Source organism: Gavia stellata, chromosome 14 (assembly GCF_030936135.1).
Source record: "Gavia stellata isolate bGavSte3 chromosome 14, bGavSte3.hap2, whole genome shotgun sequence".
NCBI lineage: Eukaryota > Metazoa > Chordata > Aves > Gaviiformes > Gaviidae > Gavia > Gavia stellata.
The window spans coordinates 9942753-9961794 of NC_082607.1; the positions used below are offsets into that span (position 1 = coordinate 9942753).

General features: G+C 46.1%; 1 protein-coding gene across 3 annotated transcripts in view; it reads right to left on the reverse strand.

Annotated features, from left to right (window-relative positions):
• The window catches only part of DOCK11 (dedicator of cytokinesis 11), an 84534-nt gene that overhangs the window by 45043 nt on the left and 20449 nt on the right, over nt 1-19042 (reverse strand). For all 3 annotated transcript variants that reach the window (XM_059824483.1, XM_059824482.1, XM_059824481.1), the window contains exons 4-17: nt 18445-18527; nt 17154-17223; nt 14826-14921; nt 11626-11760; nt 10199-10376; nt 9667-9746; nt 9011-9094; nt 6819-6959; nt 4924-5133; nt 4429-4551; nt 3334-3416; nt 1629-1751; nt 1371-1447; nt 60-244 (exon numbers count right to left, since the gene is read on the reverse strand). In XM_059824483.1, the coding sequence (XP_059680466.1) occupies nt 60-244; nt 1371-1447; nt 1629-1751; nt 3334-3416; nt 4429-4551; nt 4924-5133; nt 6819-6959; nt 9011-9094; nt 9667-9746; nt 10199-10376; nt 11626-11760; nt 14826-14921; nt 17154-17223; nt 18445-18527 (1668 nt within the window). The remainder of the gene's footprint in view (nt 1-59; nt 245-1370; nt 1448-1628; nt 1752-3333; nt 3417-4428; nt 4552-4923; nt 5134-6818; nt 6960-9010; nt 9095-9666; nt 9747-10198; nt 10377-11625; nt 11761-14825; nt 14922-17153; nt 17224-18444; nt 18528-19042) is intronic.

Here is a 19042-nt window from a genome sequence, read left to right on the forward strand (position 1 = left end):
AGCAGCATCATCCCAGACCACGTCGAGTCTGGCTGCAGCCTGCTCTCCAGGTTGCTCACCTTTGCAAACACCTTCTGGTTCTCATACTTCAAATGCAAGGGGTAGACGTAGAGGTGGTTTTTGTAGACAGTGAAGGGATAACAGTATTTTGCAACTTCTGGGACAAGCTCCTCCACTTCAACTGCAATGTCCTCACAGCTCTTCTCAAAAGGCTTTATAGGAATATAAGAAGCTGTCACACAATCTAGAAGAGAAGGAAAGGTTGGATAAGCACACACCCCGCAAACATGGGAAAGGAAATTCGTGGGTCTGAAACACTGCCATTGCTCCCAAGCACCCAGTTCTCTTCAAGGCAGAAGGTTGTGTGTGTTGACCAGGCAGCAGGACTTAGCCCACTCCCACAGAAGTGATTAAGGGAAAATCTTCCCCTTGATCATGCAATGTCTGTGGTCCCCAACTGCATTAGCAATACTGAAAAAAGACGGGTGCACAGGCACTGCGTGGGGCTCTGCTCTCCTTGCCAGCGGGGACTGCAGAAGTGGCACTCTCCTGTTGCTCTGGGCAAAGTCAAAGGGTCTTGTGAACTACTCCTGTCTGGGCAGGGATGGCTGCTCTGCCCAGGACCTGCACCTTGAGACTTCCAGGAATTTGACCCGTTAAGTTACTGTTACATGCAAACATCACCTGACTGAAGCAGACAGGCTACTGAGATGATGACTTCAGACTGGTGTCTCAAAGTGCGTCAGTCCCACTGCATCAGTCCTTTTCCACTCTCTGCTTCAGAAAGATGTTTGATGCTTATGTTGCCTTCAAATACCAATGCACAAGCCTTAACTAATTCACTGAGACTCACAGCCTCCATGAAGGAGAGTTCATCTCAAGTGATGGCCTTTGCAAAGAACAAAAAAAATTAAGTCCACTAGCAAAGTCTTTTGGACAGGGAACCAGACTACAGAATCCATGACACAAGCTGCCAAAGGCCCATGGGGTGACACTGAATACATCGCAAGTCCTTTCTTTGCCTTGAAGAATCACACTGACCATGTTTGTGAAGACCTCTGGTGTTATGGATCAAAAATATTATATGAGATCGGTGTAATAACAACAGCAAAGCAGGCAGGTGGCTTCCTTTAGGTTTAGGATGTGATGGCCAAACTGCAAAGCAGATGCATCCCCCAGGTGCATCTGCACTTGGACCACATCCCTCCACAGAATCCATCAGAATGACTTACAAGCAGTGGTTGTGCTGAATTACTCATTTCTCACTGCAGCCCCGAGATACTCTTAATGAAACAGCAAAACTCCCCATAGAAGCATTAACTCCCCAGGCTAGAGCCATCAGCATTTATTTTAAGATCCAAGATCCTTACTTGTGAAGTCTAGCGGGAGATCTTTGATGATGATATTCAACTGGGCTGGAATGATCTGTAGTTTTGTCTTCTCTGGTCTGCATTAGGGAGAAAGGAACAAGAGTGTGAACCTTGAAAACTCGGGTGCTGAACACATCAGCAGGGCTTTTTTTTACCCTCTGAGTATTTCAGAAATTGTCATCTCATGCTTACGCTTAACTGTTTAAAAATGTATATTAAAATGCCTGCTCAGCCTCTGCACCAGTCTCTTACACTTACTTCTTATACTCTGCTAAAAGCTTCAGCATATCTTCATTCGAGAGTTTGCCGCTGTCTTGCTTATACAGAGGCGAGAACTTTCCTTCAGCATCGAGAGTGCCCTGGGAGTCTTTGAAAACTGGCCTGCAGAAAAGAAGAGACACGTTGCCTAAATGTTGGTAAATATGCAGACACTGAGGTCTTTGACACGTCAGGCTGAAGGGCAGTTTATCGGATGAGAGGTTCACTGGCCTGTGACTGCTCTGAACACCGCCAGACCTCCCGATCACCCTTCCCATCCTCATGTGGTGCTTAGACCCTACACGGACTGCAATCCATTGTGTCACATAAAATTGCATGGGAGATTACCCATTTCCCTTCTCTCCATCCAGCTGAGAAGCACACACCCAGCCCAGCTCCGAGCCTGACCCACAGTCACAAACACCCTTCAATCCCCTTCTACTAACACCAACTGGTAAAGTATCTTCCTAGCTGCACAGGGGGTCAGAGCATGGAAATCCCCCTAGTAAAGGAGTGCGCAATGACGACCAGTCTCAGGACATACATCAGCTTCCTCCTGAACCCAGAGCAGGAGATTGGACTCTGCCCTAGATGAATACCGACATCTTTGCCCTTGACTATAAAGGGTGTCCGTGTACAGCAGGAACATTAAAGCATCCGTACTCCCTTTCTGTGCAAACAGCTTCCTCTGAAACCCACAAGGAAACTGTTCCAGGGATGCAGAGCAACACAGCTCCCCACACCAGGCTGTTGGCCACTCAACTCCTGCAGCTCTTTACCCAGCAGGAACAAATCTGAAGCCTGTCAAAGCCAACGCACACACAGAGCCCAGCACTGGGTTGAGGAACCACTTGAAAGAGGGCTGAGGCACTGTGCAGGCTGTGTGCTGGCTTCCAGGAGCAAGCTACATCCCAGAAATACCATCTTGAAGCTGAGCAGCCAGTGTCACAGGAAAATCCATCTCTATTCTATTCTATTCTATCTATTCTACTCTAGTCTACTCTATTCTAAGAATACACATTGCCAGCTGTAGACCACCAAATCCCAGCCCACTGTGACAGTCATCTGGTGTTCCCACGTCATTACTATCCCTTTTGTCAGCACCAAACAGCAATTTTGCAATAAGAGGCAGTGGCAGAGGGATGAACTTGCCTTTAGGCGTTCCTCTGACGTGAGATTTAAGGGAGGTAGCACTGACGTACTTTATCAGTCACAGTAAAAGAACAGGGAGGGAACGGGACCACTATCTTCAGTCATTCCCAAGAACATTAATTAAAGCAGAGTCTAAGATGGGAGACAAACCCCAACTGATTGCCATTGCCAGGCCAGGAGGTCCTCCACTCTCATCCTGTCCCTGGCAACGGCTGGTGCCAGGAGGGAATTTCTGCACTGATTCCCGCGGTAGCAGGGGATGGGGTAATTCATCCCCAGGAATGTTCTGCCCTGATAGCAGTAGCTACAGGTCAGCAGGAAGGTTACTGTCTTCCCAGCACTGTTTACTTTTTAATATTTTGTTTCTAATTCTAGATAGAGCATTTCAGGCCAATCCCCATTCCATCTTGGGAATCAGAGACAGATTCCGCCCTTGGCTGCAACTTCACTGACCGCACTCATTTGGCCCTTTGCCCACTCGGCCACATCATGTCCCAGATAACTCGCAGCAGCAGCTCCCGCCGTGGCCAAAGCGCCGTCCGAGGTGACTAACCTGGCAGCCCAGCCGAAGGGCATCCTGTACTGCCCCAGACGGCTGCACACCTGCTTGGCCACCTTATGGACCTTCTGGGCAGTCTGCAGAACACAAGAGAAGTTAGCATGTGCTACGGCTTCCACGCTGCACTGGAAAAGGAGTAGAGAGTCCTGCACTCTCCAAGGAGAGGAAACTCTCCGTACTCCACAACGCGCAGCCCCCCAGGCACGCGGCGCAACAGTCGCTGAAGCAGCCGATAGACATCCCTGTCACTTCATAGCATGCACATTTATTACTTTTGCAAAGCAATAGCAAACATGTTGTGGGCACAGTCATATTAAAACTCCTCTTGATTCTGCATTAAACTGTCAGGGTATTAGTATTTTATTTTCCAAAGGGTATTAGCAGTTTATTTTCCCAAGCTGACTGTAATTGGCTCATCCTATACAGACTTATGAAGTGGGCCGAGGGAATGCCGTCACATAGCAGGTGTTCCATACATGGATTTTCCAGGGACTGATTTTGACTGGCTGAGCAAGGCAGCATCACCTCCGCCTGCCGTGCAGAGGCTGATGCCGGCAGCACCAGGGCCCCTCCCTGACCACCCTTTGCATAAAGTTCCCCCATATGATCATGGCACTCTGCATGGAGCAAGAGAGAGGCAGGGCAAGCAGAATAAACAGTGAAGCCCATGTTTTGCTGCTACTAAAACATCGCTGTTCCCAGGTGGTGTGAGCTGGGAACAGTCCAAGACACTGTGTGCAGCACCGTGTAGCAGTACAGCCCCTTTCCCTGGGGATGAAATGTCCCACTTTTTTGTTGCCAGACCAGACTTCGCCTTGTTGAAGATTAACAGGGGAAGATCCCCCTGACCCAACTGGTTGGATCTTTCTAAAAGTCTTCTGCCTCCTTCCAGGAGAAGGAGCCAGTTCTTCCAGGACAGCCCAGCTGATGCCAGCCTGGGAACAGGGCAAGTAGCAGAATGGATGAAGACCAGTATTTGCCAGAAAGCAGCTAAAGAGCAGCAGAAACAACCCATGTTTCAGACCACACTACTCCCTGCAGCAGCAAACAGCATCACTAAGCAAATGCTCTCATGGCCCCATCCAATACCTTCCCCGGGTCCGAGTTTTTCATGTACGGCTCCGCACAGTGCGTAATGCTGCCCTGCAGCACCTTCTCCACACGGGCCACCAGGAAAATCTCCATGTGTGGGTCAGTCACAGAGAAAACGCCCTGCAATAGATAGACAGTAGGCTGTCAGAGAGCAGGACACCCTACCTGCACCGTTGGGTTTGGCCCCGATCATCTTGCTGTCCCCTCCCACAACCCACACAGACCCAGCTCTGGTTGCTGCTGTGGATGGGCCATCGGGGCTCACAAGGCTTGAGCATGGTCAGATCTTGAAAAACTCTACCTGGTGCTTTTTCTATCGCTGCCAGTGAGCCTGAAGTGGCAATTGGCTTGAGACACGGACCAAACCCCACAGCTCAAGAGAAAAGCTGACTTCTGCTTCTCCGCACAGTGGGTAATAACACACCACAATGCTACGGAACAGCTACAGCCTCAACAGAGATACAGAACGAGAGGAGGAAGTCAGTTCTTCACCCGTTTTATGTAGCGCAGGCAAGATTCAGGGACTCCGTGCACAAGGCTCTCGCCCGGTGAATGTCCCTTGGTGCCCTCCGTTCCGGATGCAGAGTTATCCAGCAGCATGTCACGGACAGATGGAGGGTTCAAGTCCACGTGGAAGTCAGCTGAAATCTTGCAATTATTTTTCAGGTCAAATAACGCCAAGCTTAGGAAAAAGGGCTCAACCTGGAAATGTGATTGAATATATGTGTCAAAAAAATGCATGGTACAGGCTCAGGAGCATTCACATGCATTGCCTTCCCTGCTAGGTTTGCCTTCTGCATCTGTTTGTTCCTTTAGTTTTGTACACCAGCATTTTACAGAATTCTTACAGACAATCCATGTTTATTTGCTTTATAAATACATAAAACCATTTTTTTCTTGCATCTTCTTGCATTTTGATCTAGTCAATTTGAATAAAGCTACTTCAAAACCATCAATGAAATATAAAGAATGGAATCCATAGGGGTTTTTATATAAATGAGAAACTATGCAGTTAGGAAGAAAAGATGACCCCAATCCACCAGTTAGAGCTGTTTATCCTTTGTAATGAGAAAGAAATCAACTTAAGAGTGTTTATGTTCACATGCTAAAGACCACTTCACTTTCCAAAGTCAATCCGCTCTGCAAGACACTCAAAATGTTCCTCAGCTGCTACACACCGGGTGGCACAGGAGCAAAGTTAGCTCTCCAGCCAGGAGAGCTCAAATACAAGGCTAACACTGCTGAGGAACTGCACGTGCAAAATCTGCCAACTCGTTTGTAGCTATTGACCTTGACAGCACAAGGCAAGTGGCAACAATTCCATCTATTTTTAATTCAAAGATCTTAGCAGGCATGCGTCCATGTAAAGATAAAAGCGAAGGCCTGAAGATAAGACTGTAGTGTGTCCGAGACATTACAGCATAACTTGGAGGCATTACATCAATACTAAAAATGTGCTGATTAGGTCTGACTCTGGGCCTGATTAAAGACGATTAACAAGGATCTCTGTTATCAGTGACGCATTCATCTGCTGGGAGTTACTGAGGAGAATCAGCCTGGTGCACTAGCTGTGAGCTGCCAACATGAAACCATCCCAAAAAAGCTTTTGCAATTCTAACAGGCATCAGACAAAGTGCCATCAGCAGAAATTGGTCAGTGCCAGTGCCACTGCCTCCCCTGCGATGCTATCTGCTGCTCTGGCACCCTTGCATAAAGGCTTGACTCCAGCCAGAGCAAATGCAGGACATGATAATAGGGATTATGTTTTGGGAGGAAGACTGCAGGAGCCTGGTCTGTTCAGCCTGGCAGAACAAAGGCTGAGGAGAGATGTAATAGCTGTCTACAGACATCAGAGGCTCAGAAAATACAAGGAAGAGATATTTTAGGCTAAGGCACAACTTTGGCACAATGACAAATGCATATAATAAAGTGGCTGTGAATACAGTTAGGCTGGGAGTCAGAAGAAGGTTTCAGAACAGGGAAATCCCTTGCCATTGGGGGAAATGAAATAAAACACAGCAGTGAGTGGTTTGCAGATGGAGCTTAATCATTTACCAACATGACTTTCACAGGGACCCCAGAATGTGGCAGACACACAGTCCCCATTCCCTATGCCTCTGAACCACTGGTTTCCCAGTAATCCCAGTTCCTGACAGGCTGAGGCATGTCAGGACGGACCCCCTCCCCAAACATATTTCTGGAACACCAAAATACCAAGGCAGACAAATTCTGCAATGATCTGGGGCCAGCAGCCACCGCCTGCCCAGGTCCCATCAGAGCTCATGGCAAAATAGGATGTTTTTACCCATCCAGATTAATCTGCAGAAGGTTTTTCTTGCTGGTGAGGAGAAAGAAGACAAAGCAGGACACGCCAGAGCTCCCCTTACATTGGTGTGTCCTCCTTCCAACCTGTCACTGACCTGAGCGAGGAGGTTGAGGGAGAAGTCCTGGCAGCACACCACAAAGCGCCTGCTGCACTTTTCCTCAAAAGGCTTCACGTCTGGCTCGATCCCCGAGAAGTCTAGCCTCTAGACAGCAAACAAACAAATCTGGTCTCATTAAAAAAGAAAATAAACCTCTGAATAATGTCAAGGGATCACACTACAGCCAATGCTATCTTAACCAATTTTTTTTTAGTGGTACAAAAGGTACAAGATATTCACAAATGAGTGCCATTTGGTGATGTAACACAAATGTATTCAAGACATGAATTCATGGGGATGTATCGATTTTTAGCTATCTGGTTTGTAGAGCACAAAAAACTAAACCTCAGTATGATTTCAGTTCCTTCCTGCTTTGCTGTAACCCTGGGGATCTTCCCAAATACCATTTAGAGCTTGGGGAAGAAAGCGGAACATAAGCCGTCGTTACACTCAGAAAAGTATCTTCCACTTTGAAGATTCAACTAGTTTAAGAGATGGTCCCTGTGCCTGAAATAGAGAGAAGGCACATGCCGTTGGGATTGTGAACAACATCTCGAACTGGAAGGCATTTCTAGATGCACCGCAATAACCGGCATGGTTAGAAACAGCAAAGGCTTCTGCAGAGCTGGCTGGGAAATCCAAACAGTCTTGATTATAATCACCTCCTTCCTAGCCCAGAACACCCATGCCTGGTCTATGCCTCGACATCCACCCTTCTCGGAGAGCAGACATGTACACGACCAAAATACCATCAGCCAGATAAAGACCCTCAGCCTTCACTATACCCATTGTACTGGGCACTGCGGACACAGAGCTACCAAACACCCCTAAATACCAGCACATCTTTCAGTGACAATCTGGCACAGTCTTATTCGTTCTTCCCCCTCAAATCCTGCTGAAAACTGCATGCCAAACTTAGGGCACTGATATCTCACGATCGAGTAATTTCTGCAAAATAGGCTGCAATTGTTAATCTGATTCTGGGAAACTCTTCCCATTGTTTCCCCCATTTCCTTTCAATGAGGAAAGTACGTTGCAGGTCTATGTTCCTGCTCCCAGTTTCCTTAGCACCAGGCATACAAGCGTGCACGTACACACCAGCACTGACTAGGGCAGTGATTTTGAATGCCCAGTGTTATAGCTGATCTGACTGACCCACACCAGAATGAAGAGCTCTGGGTATAGAGTAAGGGCAGTGAATTCAGTCTAACCATTTAGTTATGTAAAAAAAAGATATCTTAGATGCTCCACACTGAATAATATTTCCATTTTTATTACCTGACTAGAATACAGGAAACTTCTCAAAGCTTCACTTAAAAAAAGAAGCCTCCTGGATGCTTATCTTCTTCCTGTTAAAGACCTTAAAGAAGTGCCAAGAGAAAAGCTCATTTTGTACAACTAAACCTTTTAAAGACTAATTACATTTCCTTGTTAAACCAGAGTGTTCTTTTTCACAGGTGTGAACAAGCCAAAGCATGCCAGAAGGAGAACGAGAAACTATGAAATAACTTGGAACAATTATCTAAAACTGTGTTAACAATTGCAGCTCATTCCACTGAAATCCCACACCTGGACCTTGGCAGAGAGCTCAGCAAAGTCATCAAAGCCAAGAAGAAAACAAGCCAATAGCCAATGAACCCCTACTCCAGTGCATGAGAACAGCATGGGGTGTTTTTTCTGTTTGTATGTCCCCTACATTTGAAAGCTCCCTGAAGACTGAGGCTCTCCTTGTAAACCCCTATCATGGTCTTTAACATCACTGCTCCCTACTCCAGACATGCTGAGCCCACGCAGCATTGCAGGTGTCCTTGCAGTACTGCTTCTGCAACCATGAGAACCTCCCAGCAGCCCAGATGATGACTTTGAAATCCAGCAACATCGAGATGCATCACACAGAAGCCAGCAAAGCTGGAGGGAGGCCATGTGTGGGGCTGCTGCGCGTCCTCCCTTTATTTGAGTTATCACCTGAGCATTGACAACTTGTTCAGCTCTCTCTAACAGGGACATGGGCTGCACTTTTATTCTTCAATCCACGGACAAACACGCTGCCTCTGTAGGCGAACGCTGCGGCCATGCAAGGGAACAGGGGAGGCACAACACCAAGGGAGCTCTTACAGAGAGCAAAACCTCGCGATTGCAAGCATGGGGGCATTTACCTGTACTTCTGGGTCGAAAGAAAAGAGGTTTTGTCTACCATCATTTCTGCTCAGTTTGTTCAGCTGATCTGTTTCTCTTCCGTACTAGGACAAAGGAAAGCATTGATATTACTGCCTGGCCACACAGAGGCAAACATTCATTATTTGGAAAGAATGGAAGCAAAACAAAATAAATATTTTTCAGATTCCCTTTGTGATACATGAGACGATGCAAGGCTTCTTAGCTGTAGCCACCAACATGGTGCAATGACAGTAACGCGATGTGGCTCTGCCAAATGAGAAATCAGACAGAAGTAGGTAACCACACTCTGGATCGTAAGTAGGAGGCAGCTGCCACCCAACTGCCCCTCCGCTCCCAGGGCCAGGACGGGCACCCCAGCTGAGCAGGAACGAGCAGTACTGACCACAACAGCCCTTCCTTCGCTCTAAGCCTGGTTCTTCCTTAAGGGCCCCACACTTACAGGTGAGGAGCACGCAGCCTCAAACCATGGAGCTCCATCCGTGAGACAGACAGGTGAGATAACAGAGACCCCACCAGCACTTGGTGCCTGCCCAGCTCCCCCAGAGCTGAAGACACAGAAAGTGGAAAACCCCTTTTATAGACATGGTGGAGAGAACTAGCTATGGGCTGGGAAAGCGATCTCTGCAAACAATACCTTCATCAGCTCTGGATGCATGCTTCTCTCCAGGCTCTCCAGGATGTTCTCTGATTTTCCCTGCGTGCTTGATTCATCATCTGCAAGGACACAAAAAACAGATGTTCAAAACAACTGCAGGAGCACCACTCTGCCAGAAAGCATCCTGCAATATTTGCTTACAATAGCACAGAAACAGTTTACAGAGACTTTTCCATTCCTCAGGAGTAAGATTTTTCCATACATTACTAGTACCAGAGTGTACTATTACAGCCTGCTAGGTCTTTCCAAAGCAGAACTTCAGCACAGAGCCAATTTTCCAGGAGTCTTGAAACTTTGCCATGGATTTCCCATCCAGAGGAAGGGTCATGTTTCCCTCCACTTTTATTCCTCAGTCTATTGTCTACATTATGCTAAGCCCTTTTTGCATGATAATCATGTGTCAGCCACAATTCTTGCTATTAATCCAGAAAGAAAAGTATACAGTTCTCCAGGCACACTGCTCGCATCCTGCTGGAGAAGGGTGAAGGTAGGTGTTTATTTACAAACCGACCTTGCACAGATTCCACAGTATCTTTCTTCTCTTGCACCAAACTCTCAGTATTGCTCTGAATGATCTTTCTCAGAGTTACCAGCCATTCTTCCATCTCCTGCTCAGTTTCAGCTGCGAGATAGTGGCTGTACTTGTCTATTGTCTTCAGTTCAAATGCATAGCGGCGCATCTTAGGACACTGAACAAACAAATAAGAAAGAGAAAGATTTGCATTGCATTTTCCTCGACAACTCAGCACCGGTACCTGCCGTAAGGCTCCTCTCTGTGAAAGCACCCTGAACCGAAATACCATGAGATACCATGCAAGCACCCTCCTTGACACAGCACCTCTCCTGCAGTAATCACAAAGGGCTTCACAGCTGCGATCAAGCCGCACGCAGCTCCATGGTTGCCAGCTACTCTGAAAGTGGAAGAAAGCCAGACTGAACCACAGACATTGCACAGAGGAGCAGGAGCAAGCTCCTTCTTGTGTCGTCAGACCTTTAATATTTACCCAGAGAAGCCAGGAACTGGATTTGTCTGACACAGTAAGTAATGTTGCACTCCAGGACACTTCGAGGCATCTATCTTAAAAGCAAGTGGTTCAACGCAACTTTCCTGAGCTCTGCTGGCCTTTAAACAGCATTTTCCAACCTGAAGCCAAGGCAAATCTGATGAAACCTGGAAAGTACATCCTGTACATCACTGAGGCCTGTGCACTACTGCTTTTACTGTGCTCAGAAAGAGAAACGGAAACGCACAGCTCTGACTCATCCATGCTGAAGCAAACCGCCGGAGTAATTTAAGCTGCCCTGTACCAGCTCCACCACACTCGGTGCTTGAAGCTTCTGCAGAGACAGCAACGGCGGAAGGCACAGCAGCAATTCACTGCTGCACTTCACTCGCAGCATAACAAAGCAAACCCAGGTTTAAGCCCTGAACAAATACCTGCTCCGAATACCTTACATGCCCTTTGCAGGTCATAAGTCCCAAAGGGCTGCATGTTTGCATGGACTTATTGGGATGTAACTTAAGATACAAGGAGCTGGTGTGAGCAGCAAACAGAGGAGGAAGGTGCCCAAGACTAAGTCACACGAATTACTTACTGGCTTCAACCCTCAGGGTGTCTTGGAAGGCACCTGACCTACGATAACCAAGTAAAGGAGATGGACAGATCAGGGAGACAGCAGGTGAGGTGATGATGAAATGCTTCCATTTTACTCTGACAGCAGTTCTTCCACTTGCTGTCTTCCTGGCCAAAAGCATGGCACCCTTATGAAATGCCTTGCCTGCCTTTTAATCAGATTAGCTGACAGAGCAAACCAGCTCTAGGTTAGTTTGTAAATCCATGCCTTCACCCCTCGATGGCACAAAGCTCGAGAGAGCATGTCTGTCTCGGAACTAGCGATGCATAAGCTCATGCACAGCCATGCAGAAAGCACACCTACCTGAACAACGTCATTGCAAGCGTCCAAGAAAATACAGCCTTTGGATTCTTTTGAAATTTTCTCATCTTTGTAGGAATTAAGAATATAGGAGCCATCTGTGAGTTGTGACAAGTAAAAATACCTCCTCTTGAATACCTGCAAAAGTACAAAGTCTTGCTCATGCAAGTATCCACTCTGCTATATATCACAAACCACAGCCACAGTTTCAGTATCTGCCTTCCTGCTATTGAGAAAATACTGTAACATGAAACACTGATGACCCTAGAGTGTTGCAGATTCACCCCTTTGAGGTTGACTTGTTTTTATAAAGAAAGATTTCATCATCTGCTTTAATTTTAATGTCTTTGTTGTTATTATAAGTTTGCCCATCTAAAGAAAAGCCCCAGGGCTTCCAGCTCGTCTCTCAGCTGGCTCCAGTCTCATTTATCTTTACAAAGCAATGCTGCACGGTAAATTCAGATCAGCACATCGCTTGAAGATTCATCCCACCCTAGAGCAGGTATTTCCAGAGCCTTTTTGATAAAGACCTCAGTTAGAATTACAAAGCAATTCACCGGAAGACTTTGGAACAGACATGTGGAAATTCCTAGCACTCAAATGCAAGCCAAGGGACACTGTAATCGATTCAACTGCTTGTTTTTTTGTGGTTTTTCGGGGTTTTTTTTTATACAAACCTATTTTCATGAACTGGCTTTGGCTTAAGTGTTCAATTCTCACCTCAAAAAGCAGTAAGTTTGGAAGAAGTGTTCCTATGTTTGAGCTACCGATTTTTACGAAAAAAAGCTCTCCAGTATCTCAGAACATCTTCCTTCATGTTTGTCAGCCAAAAGGCACTGGACTGTGATGCAGGAGAACATTTTGGCAGCAATTATGGTAGCACCATATGCTGTCAGGTCTGTAAGGAGCAGGGTACATTTCACAGTTGCTAGATATCTGTGTTAGGAGAATCATGAAGGAAGCCGGGGGAAGCGGCATTGTGAGTATTTCCACTGTTCTGCATATCCAGAAGATCTATGAATAAACACAACATTTTTCATCCCGGATGGGAGACTACCCGTAATTTCCTGCTCCCATCATTACTGACACTAGCACATGTTCAATAAAACCACTCACTTGCACAGAACTGGAAGGGAGCATTGTGCTCTGAACGGTAACCTAAGCCCTCTGAAAGGTAACTTCTGGCATCATTTAGGTGAGCTGCAGAGATGCTCCAAGTGTTGTTGAGCTTTAAGTTTTATAAGATTTAACTAAACCTTTAGTTCAACAAAGCATAAAAATACATGGAAAGCTAAGTATGCTAAGCATTAAGCCAGCTTAAACACTGATTTAGCACTTCACTGCATCAGTCTCGGAAACTTTGGCAGCAGATGCTACAGAAAGCCATGATAGATCTCTCTCTAGATATTACAGGGTTGATATCCCTCATGGGTATGGGATTTCATGCTAAACCATTTGCATCTTCTGAATTCTGTTCAAAAGGAAATGCAGAAGCAAGAAGCAAACACTATTCCTATGATCTTCCCCCCTTGTAAGCTCTGCTGTCAGAAATAATTGTCAGAAGACTATGATCATTTGAAATGAATACTACAAATCTAGGAGCAGAGGGAACATCCCCTCTGATCAGGCTACAGACACTGTTGGTGAGCACTGCAATTGCAGAGGGACAGCTAGAGGCGTGGGGAAGTCCATTTGGGCAGAGATGAAAGAAAGAGAGAAAATCCTGTCGCCACGGTTGTAATGCAGCACGCTGCCACGCTGCAGAACAGACAGCGAGAGAGCTGGGCCAAACCAGGGAAGTTCTCTGCAAAGGAAGGGTTACTCTGAAATAAAGGTTGGCAGCCGTGGCCTAATTACAGTTTGCTCGTGGGCTGGCTCTCCACAAAATACACTCTGCCCATGCTTAGCAACAGAGTGAGGTACCAATGGCTGGGCACGTCACAGCAAAGAACCAGCACTCAAAAGATGGGCATGTCCACTTTTGCAATAGCACAGCAGCCTCTCAAAGTGGTGATAAGGCTGAAGATGTTCAAAGTCCTCAGATTTCTCGCACATGCCTTAGGAGATGTTTTGTAAGACACAGAAGTGACCAGGACTAGCTCAGCTGATTTTTGGTACTTTGATTTCTGAGTTTCACAAGATACTCTGTGGATCTTATTAATTAAACTGAAGCCAGGGTAGTTCAGACAACATCTCTGAAAGGTGGGTGTGAGGTGCTGGGCACCGAGGCCAACCATGAGACACTCAGTCAAGAATGGACCCAACTAACTGTTTTGAGCATGTGTAACACCTCCTCCAGAAGTTACAGGAGCAGAAATTACTTCAACCTTGCTGCTTGGATAAGCAAAGGATCAGAAAACCCTATTCTATTGCCTTCAAGCTGATGAGTAGTCATTTTAAAACTCAAATTAAAATCAGCCCTATGAACTGTCCTGTTCCACTTCTCATGAAAGCATAACTCATTGAATCGAGCCTCAGAACAACTGAGTTTTTTGAGATTTACTAATATAAAGCAGTCTCACTGCAGCCATCCTTCAGCTGCACAGTTGAGCATAACTCTCTAATATTCTCTCTATGCTGTAACAAGGCAGCTGCACGGTGGAACAAAAGACGGGCTCATTGCCACAGCAAAAACCTGCGGTGGAACTATTAAAAACCTCCATTGCAAATTCTAAGCAATGTCACGCCGGATTACGTACAGCGGAGAACAGGAGACAATGCAGCTGTTGCTTCTAGGTCAGTAATGCTCCATCTCCTCAGTGATATCACCCCTGCTTTTAAAGCAAAGAGTTGTCATTTCAATTTAAAGCTGGCCTCCATACATATTTCCTACCAGCAAGGAAACTATCAATTCAGAAAGTCTTCTTTGCAGGGCAGCTGTTTCAGTTATTTAAATTGCCTTCCTCTTCTGGGCCTCAGCTGCTCATTCAGAAAACAATCTTGGTTTACTAGAACACGCTTCGCCTTTTTGTTCAGCTTGCCTGTCACGATTTGAAGCGCATTGGTCTTATATTCTGGGGCGGGAAGGGTCAAAAGCTGTTACCAGACTGGGTTTTCCAGTCCGTCTTGGGCTACTCTACAAGAGAGATGGATGCCCATCCACACCCAAATCCACCCGTTGCACTCCTGCTAGCTTTAGAGATGTGGTCTGAACTTAACCTCGTGCCTTGTTCACGATTAACGTAACGCTGGATCAAACTCACCTTCATGGTAACAGTGATTGTGCTATTTACATTTGCTTTGTGCAGCCAGCCTTGCTTTATCACACCACCCTTCTGGGAGCACAGGGACGAGGAATCCTGAAAGAGAGCAAAAGCTCAGAAAAAGAAGAGGTCAGGTGAACTTCCTCCCATGCAAAGTTCCCCTTGGACACAAGGGATATGTCCACCCTGGAAAGCAATACAGTTTTAACTACAGCAATACAGTGACATGTAGAATGTACGTGTAACATGTACAGCTACATGTAGTGTTACCACAAACAATTTCAGGGTTATCTCTTCCCAAGAAAGAGGCAAAACAGGCTAGTTTGGGTCACCTTTAAACACGAAAGATTACACCTACGCTGACAGAGCTGCACAGCAATTTTGCAATAAGGAAATGAGTATTGGTTCTTAGGCAGTATTTCAAAAACCTGGGGAAGAAGGAAATTTTCAAAATGGTTTAGAAAGTTGCAAATGCAGATTTCCAGATTTATTTTGTCATTTCCTTTTGCATAAATCCACTCTCCATTTTAAATTTAGGCAAAAACCACCAAACCATAATAGCTGAAATGTACTGACTGCTTTCACATTTATCAAAACAAAAAGTTTCAAGTGACTCAGCCAGGCTGTTCTTGGCATACCAGCTGGGATTTCCATCTTTGCTCCTGTCCTGTGGTCCCAGAAAGGGAGAACGGCCCTCCATCCATACCTAACTGTGACCTCCACTGGGGAGGGAGGGAAATGAGATCCCAAACTGGTGAAAAAAACTCGCCCGGGGACTTCCAGTGACTCAGCAGCGGAGGTGGACCTGGACTGTCTGCTGATGAGCTATCAAGGGACTGGTTTATATCGTCCCCTGCATCCCAAATGGCAGGTTTTCACTCTTTTCTTGTCAAACTTCCAATGACAAAGTAAATTGTCTACTGCTTTATTTCCTTGGGTAAAACAACCCATGATTTCTCCTTTATAATGGGTCACCTTTTTTTCATCAAGCGATTTCTTTTACTTGAATTTCCATTACATAATTCCAATAACTCCATCAGGAAACTGTAACAGAATCCTTTAGCTATGGCCATGCCAAAAGAGATAAATGCCAAAATATCTGCCAAAGCACCGGGAATACTCTTCCACAACCAACATCCGTAACTTCACTTGTTTGAGTATTTGGGACACTGACCAGAAGAAAAAAGATCTCCATCAAGTTTTGATAGCTTATTTTTGTCCTTTTGCTTTTTCAGAGGCATGCTGATAACACACTGCACAGCTCTGTCTCCAGCCCAAATTAGATATTATTAAAGAGGTAACAGCTCAAGTTAACAATGTAATGCAAACCAACAACACAGCCAAAAAAAATTAAGGCCAAACTTGAAAACACATTTCCATTTAGGAAAAAGCCATCCCAGTCCAAACCTGAGGTATGCTGGGACATACAGAGCAATTGTGAGAAATGTGCATGAAACAGCCCCTTCAAATCTTCACCTCTGCAAGAAAGAAACGTTGTTTTCCTCTGTAAGTTCCACAGCAGCAGCATCTTGGTGCCATGCAGACTGTAAACAGCTGAGCGAAACTCTTCCCACCATAAACTAAAACTTCTTCATGTCACGTGCGCGAATTAAGCTTCACATGGCACTTGAGACACAAAAATGCTACCCCTCCCTTTTGTAGCAAACGCAATAAGCACGGGGAAACATGGCATCTGCGTCATCCAAAATGACCACCAGGTTTGAGATGCCCCAACTGTCAGAGCCCCCAGCCCACCCCATGGAAGAGTTCCAGGGCTGCAAGTCTTCCCTGCAACCAGGTGAGCACAAACATGCCAACTTCCCGAGGAAGCAAATGCCTCTGAACATTTGCACGGTTATACCCAGAATGGGACCGACACACTGTGCATATGTTGGGTAGAAGTGACTGATTGAGAATTGTGAGTTAATTTTGAATTATGTGCTAGAGCACAACACTTTTGAAGAGGAGGACCTCGAAATCACAGTGTAGCTGAAAACCAAATTGCCCACTTTTAATTCTAGACACAAAGAATTTTACCTAGTAATTGTTTGGCTTCCTTTTTTTCTCTTCTGCTGCTGCAGCGTTTCAAGTGAAAAAGCCATGAGAAATATTACGGCTAATCTTCCAGATAATTTAGGAGACCCTTGGCTCCAAGAGATTATCTTGTCATACTTGGAAGTAAATCACTGTCTCAGTTTTGGTCCCATCTTCACAGTACGAAGCACCTCACCAGAAAACCATTCCTGGGAACTGAATTCTGACTTTGCCTTGTGAAATCTGCTTTTTAACAGATCTTAGAGCGGAATATGTAAAAAAAAAAAATCTTACCTCATCCTTTTCAAAGTCTTCATCAATTTCAAACACATGGCTTGGAATCTTGTCTGGCCTAAAGGATTTGCTGAAATCACAACACATTTTCATTTTTAATGACTGGGAAACGAAGGCCCTCCAAGCCAGCAAGCAGATGCTGGATCCAGAACCAACAGCCAAACTGCAGACTACAGAGCACAGCCGAACTGTCCTCCTGCAGAAGGTAGATTTCAAGAGACCTACAGCCCCTTACAGCTGCAGAAAGCTAAATTCTGAGTGCATTTCATGGAAATTAAGCATAAGCAGTACATAATTAGCTTCCTCCTTGTTAGCTGTCTGATTCTGCAGAGCTTTTGCTCACTTGCATTTATGCAACACAGAGATGCAGCGGGCCAGTCTATCTTCCATCTTGCTAAAAAAGAAGCAAGATCAGACTGCAAGATTATTAACACATTTTAATATGACTTGATCAACACTGTTGCCCCATTGCTGCTTCACTTCCCTGCGAGATCCTCAGAACAGACCCACTTCAGACAATTAACAAGAAAAAGCATTTAAGAAGCTGCCAGCACACGGGCAGCCTGAACAGCGGTCCAGACGTGCACGGAGCACGGGGAGCGAGAGCAGAGCAGGCACCACCACTGAGAAAATAACCATCCAGCAGAAATCCAAGATGTGTACGCCTGGCTGAAAAACCTGATCAGCTTTGGGGCTGGAATCACTGGCACAGCCCGGCATTTCAGAGCACATAACTCTCCAGCACTGCCAGCATTAACAGCGATACTACACCACTGGATGGAAGTTGTAAAACAACATCCCACTGACAGGGGGCACAAAGAGGGTCTGCTCAGCATGGGAACACCGTGTCTAGCACGCAGAGAACACCAGCCCAGGGGGACAACGAGGCTCCTGATTCAGGATGAGCAGACACCGCCAACGCTATTTATCCTGCCGCGTGCCCAGACTGTAGTCTGTCCTCATCCCAGATGGAGGGGGCTGTTTGCATGCTGGTGGATAGGGTGTGAATCATAGAATCGTTAAGGTTGGAAAAGACCTGTAAGATCATCAAGTCCAACCATAAGTGACGACCCATGCTGGCAATATTGTCAGCATCTCCCTGACACAGCTGAGTGACAATGGCGTGATAACACAAACCTCTGGCTCTCTAACCTTCAGAATGACATACCTCTGGAGGGGAGGCTGCTTGTGGGACAGGCATCAGGAAAAAGGGCAGACTGTTTCTCCTAAGCCTGATCAAACCCCAGTCCTGTGACCATGCATTAGTATTCCATGGGAGCGCGACACTTACCATGGCAACATCCGAAAGTCTCCTGAGTATTCCTCATACTTGTAGTTTACCACGTGCCAGTCTGAGCTGTAGGTTTTAATGCACTGAAAGGAAAACAATACAGCTTTTTGAAAGCTACACCGAGCAAAACAAAACCATGCACAAGTTTGAAAGGTTACAGACTGCTGGGTGAGGTAAGCGTGAGTGGAAAGTGTCTGAACAAGCTGCTTCGCTTGTTTTGCGTTGCAATACAGAATTGCATAAGGAACTTTTTCAGCACAGAGGCAAAAATCACATAGCATCTGGCCTGCCACACAGCTGCTGATTTTGTATTTACATCGCTCCAAGGCTTTAAAAAAGGAGTAGTTATTTGGGAGGGGACTGTTTTTCAGAAAGCACCAATTTTATGCCCTCAGAAAAGCAGTGCCTGTAACTCGACATCGACCACCGTTTGGCATTTAGTTTCACTGCCCTTGGAGGGAATGGGCCTCGAGAGCGGCACTTTACAGAACAAACCCGTGGCACTCAGGATGCTCCGCAGGGGCTGTGTAGTCCACCCCCTGCCCTGCTGCATGCCCGCACCCTGCAGCTCAGGCAGCTTGTCTGCCTACAAAACCCC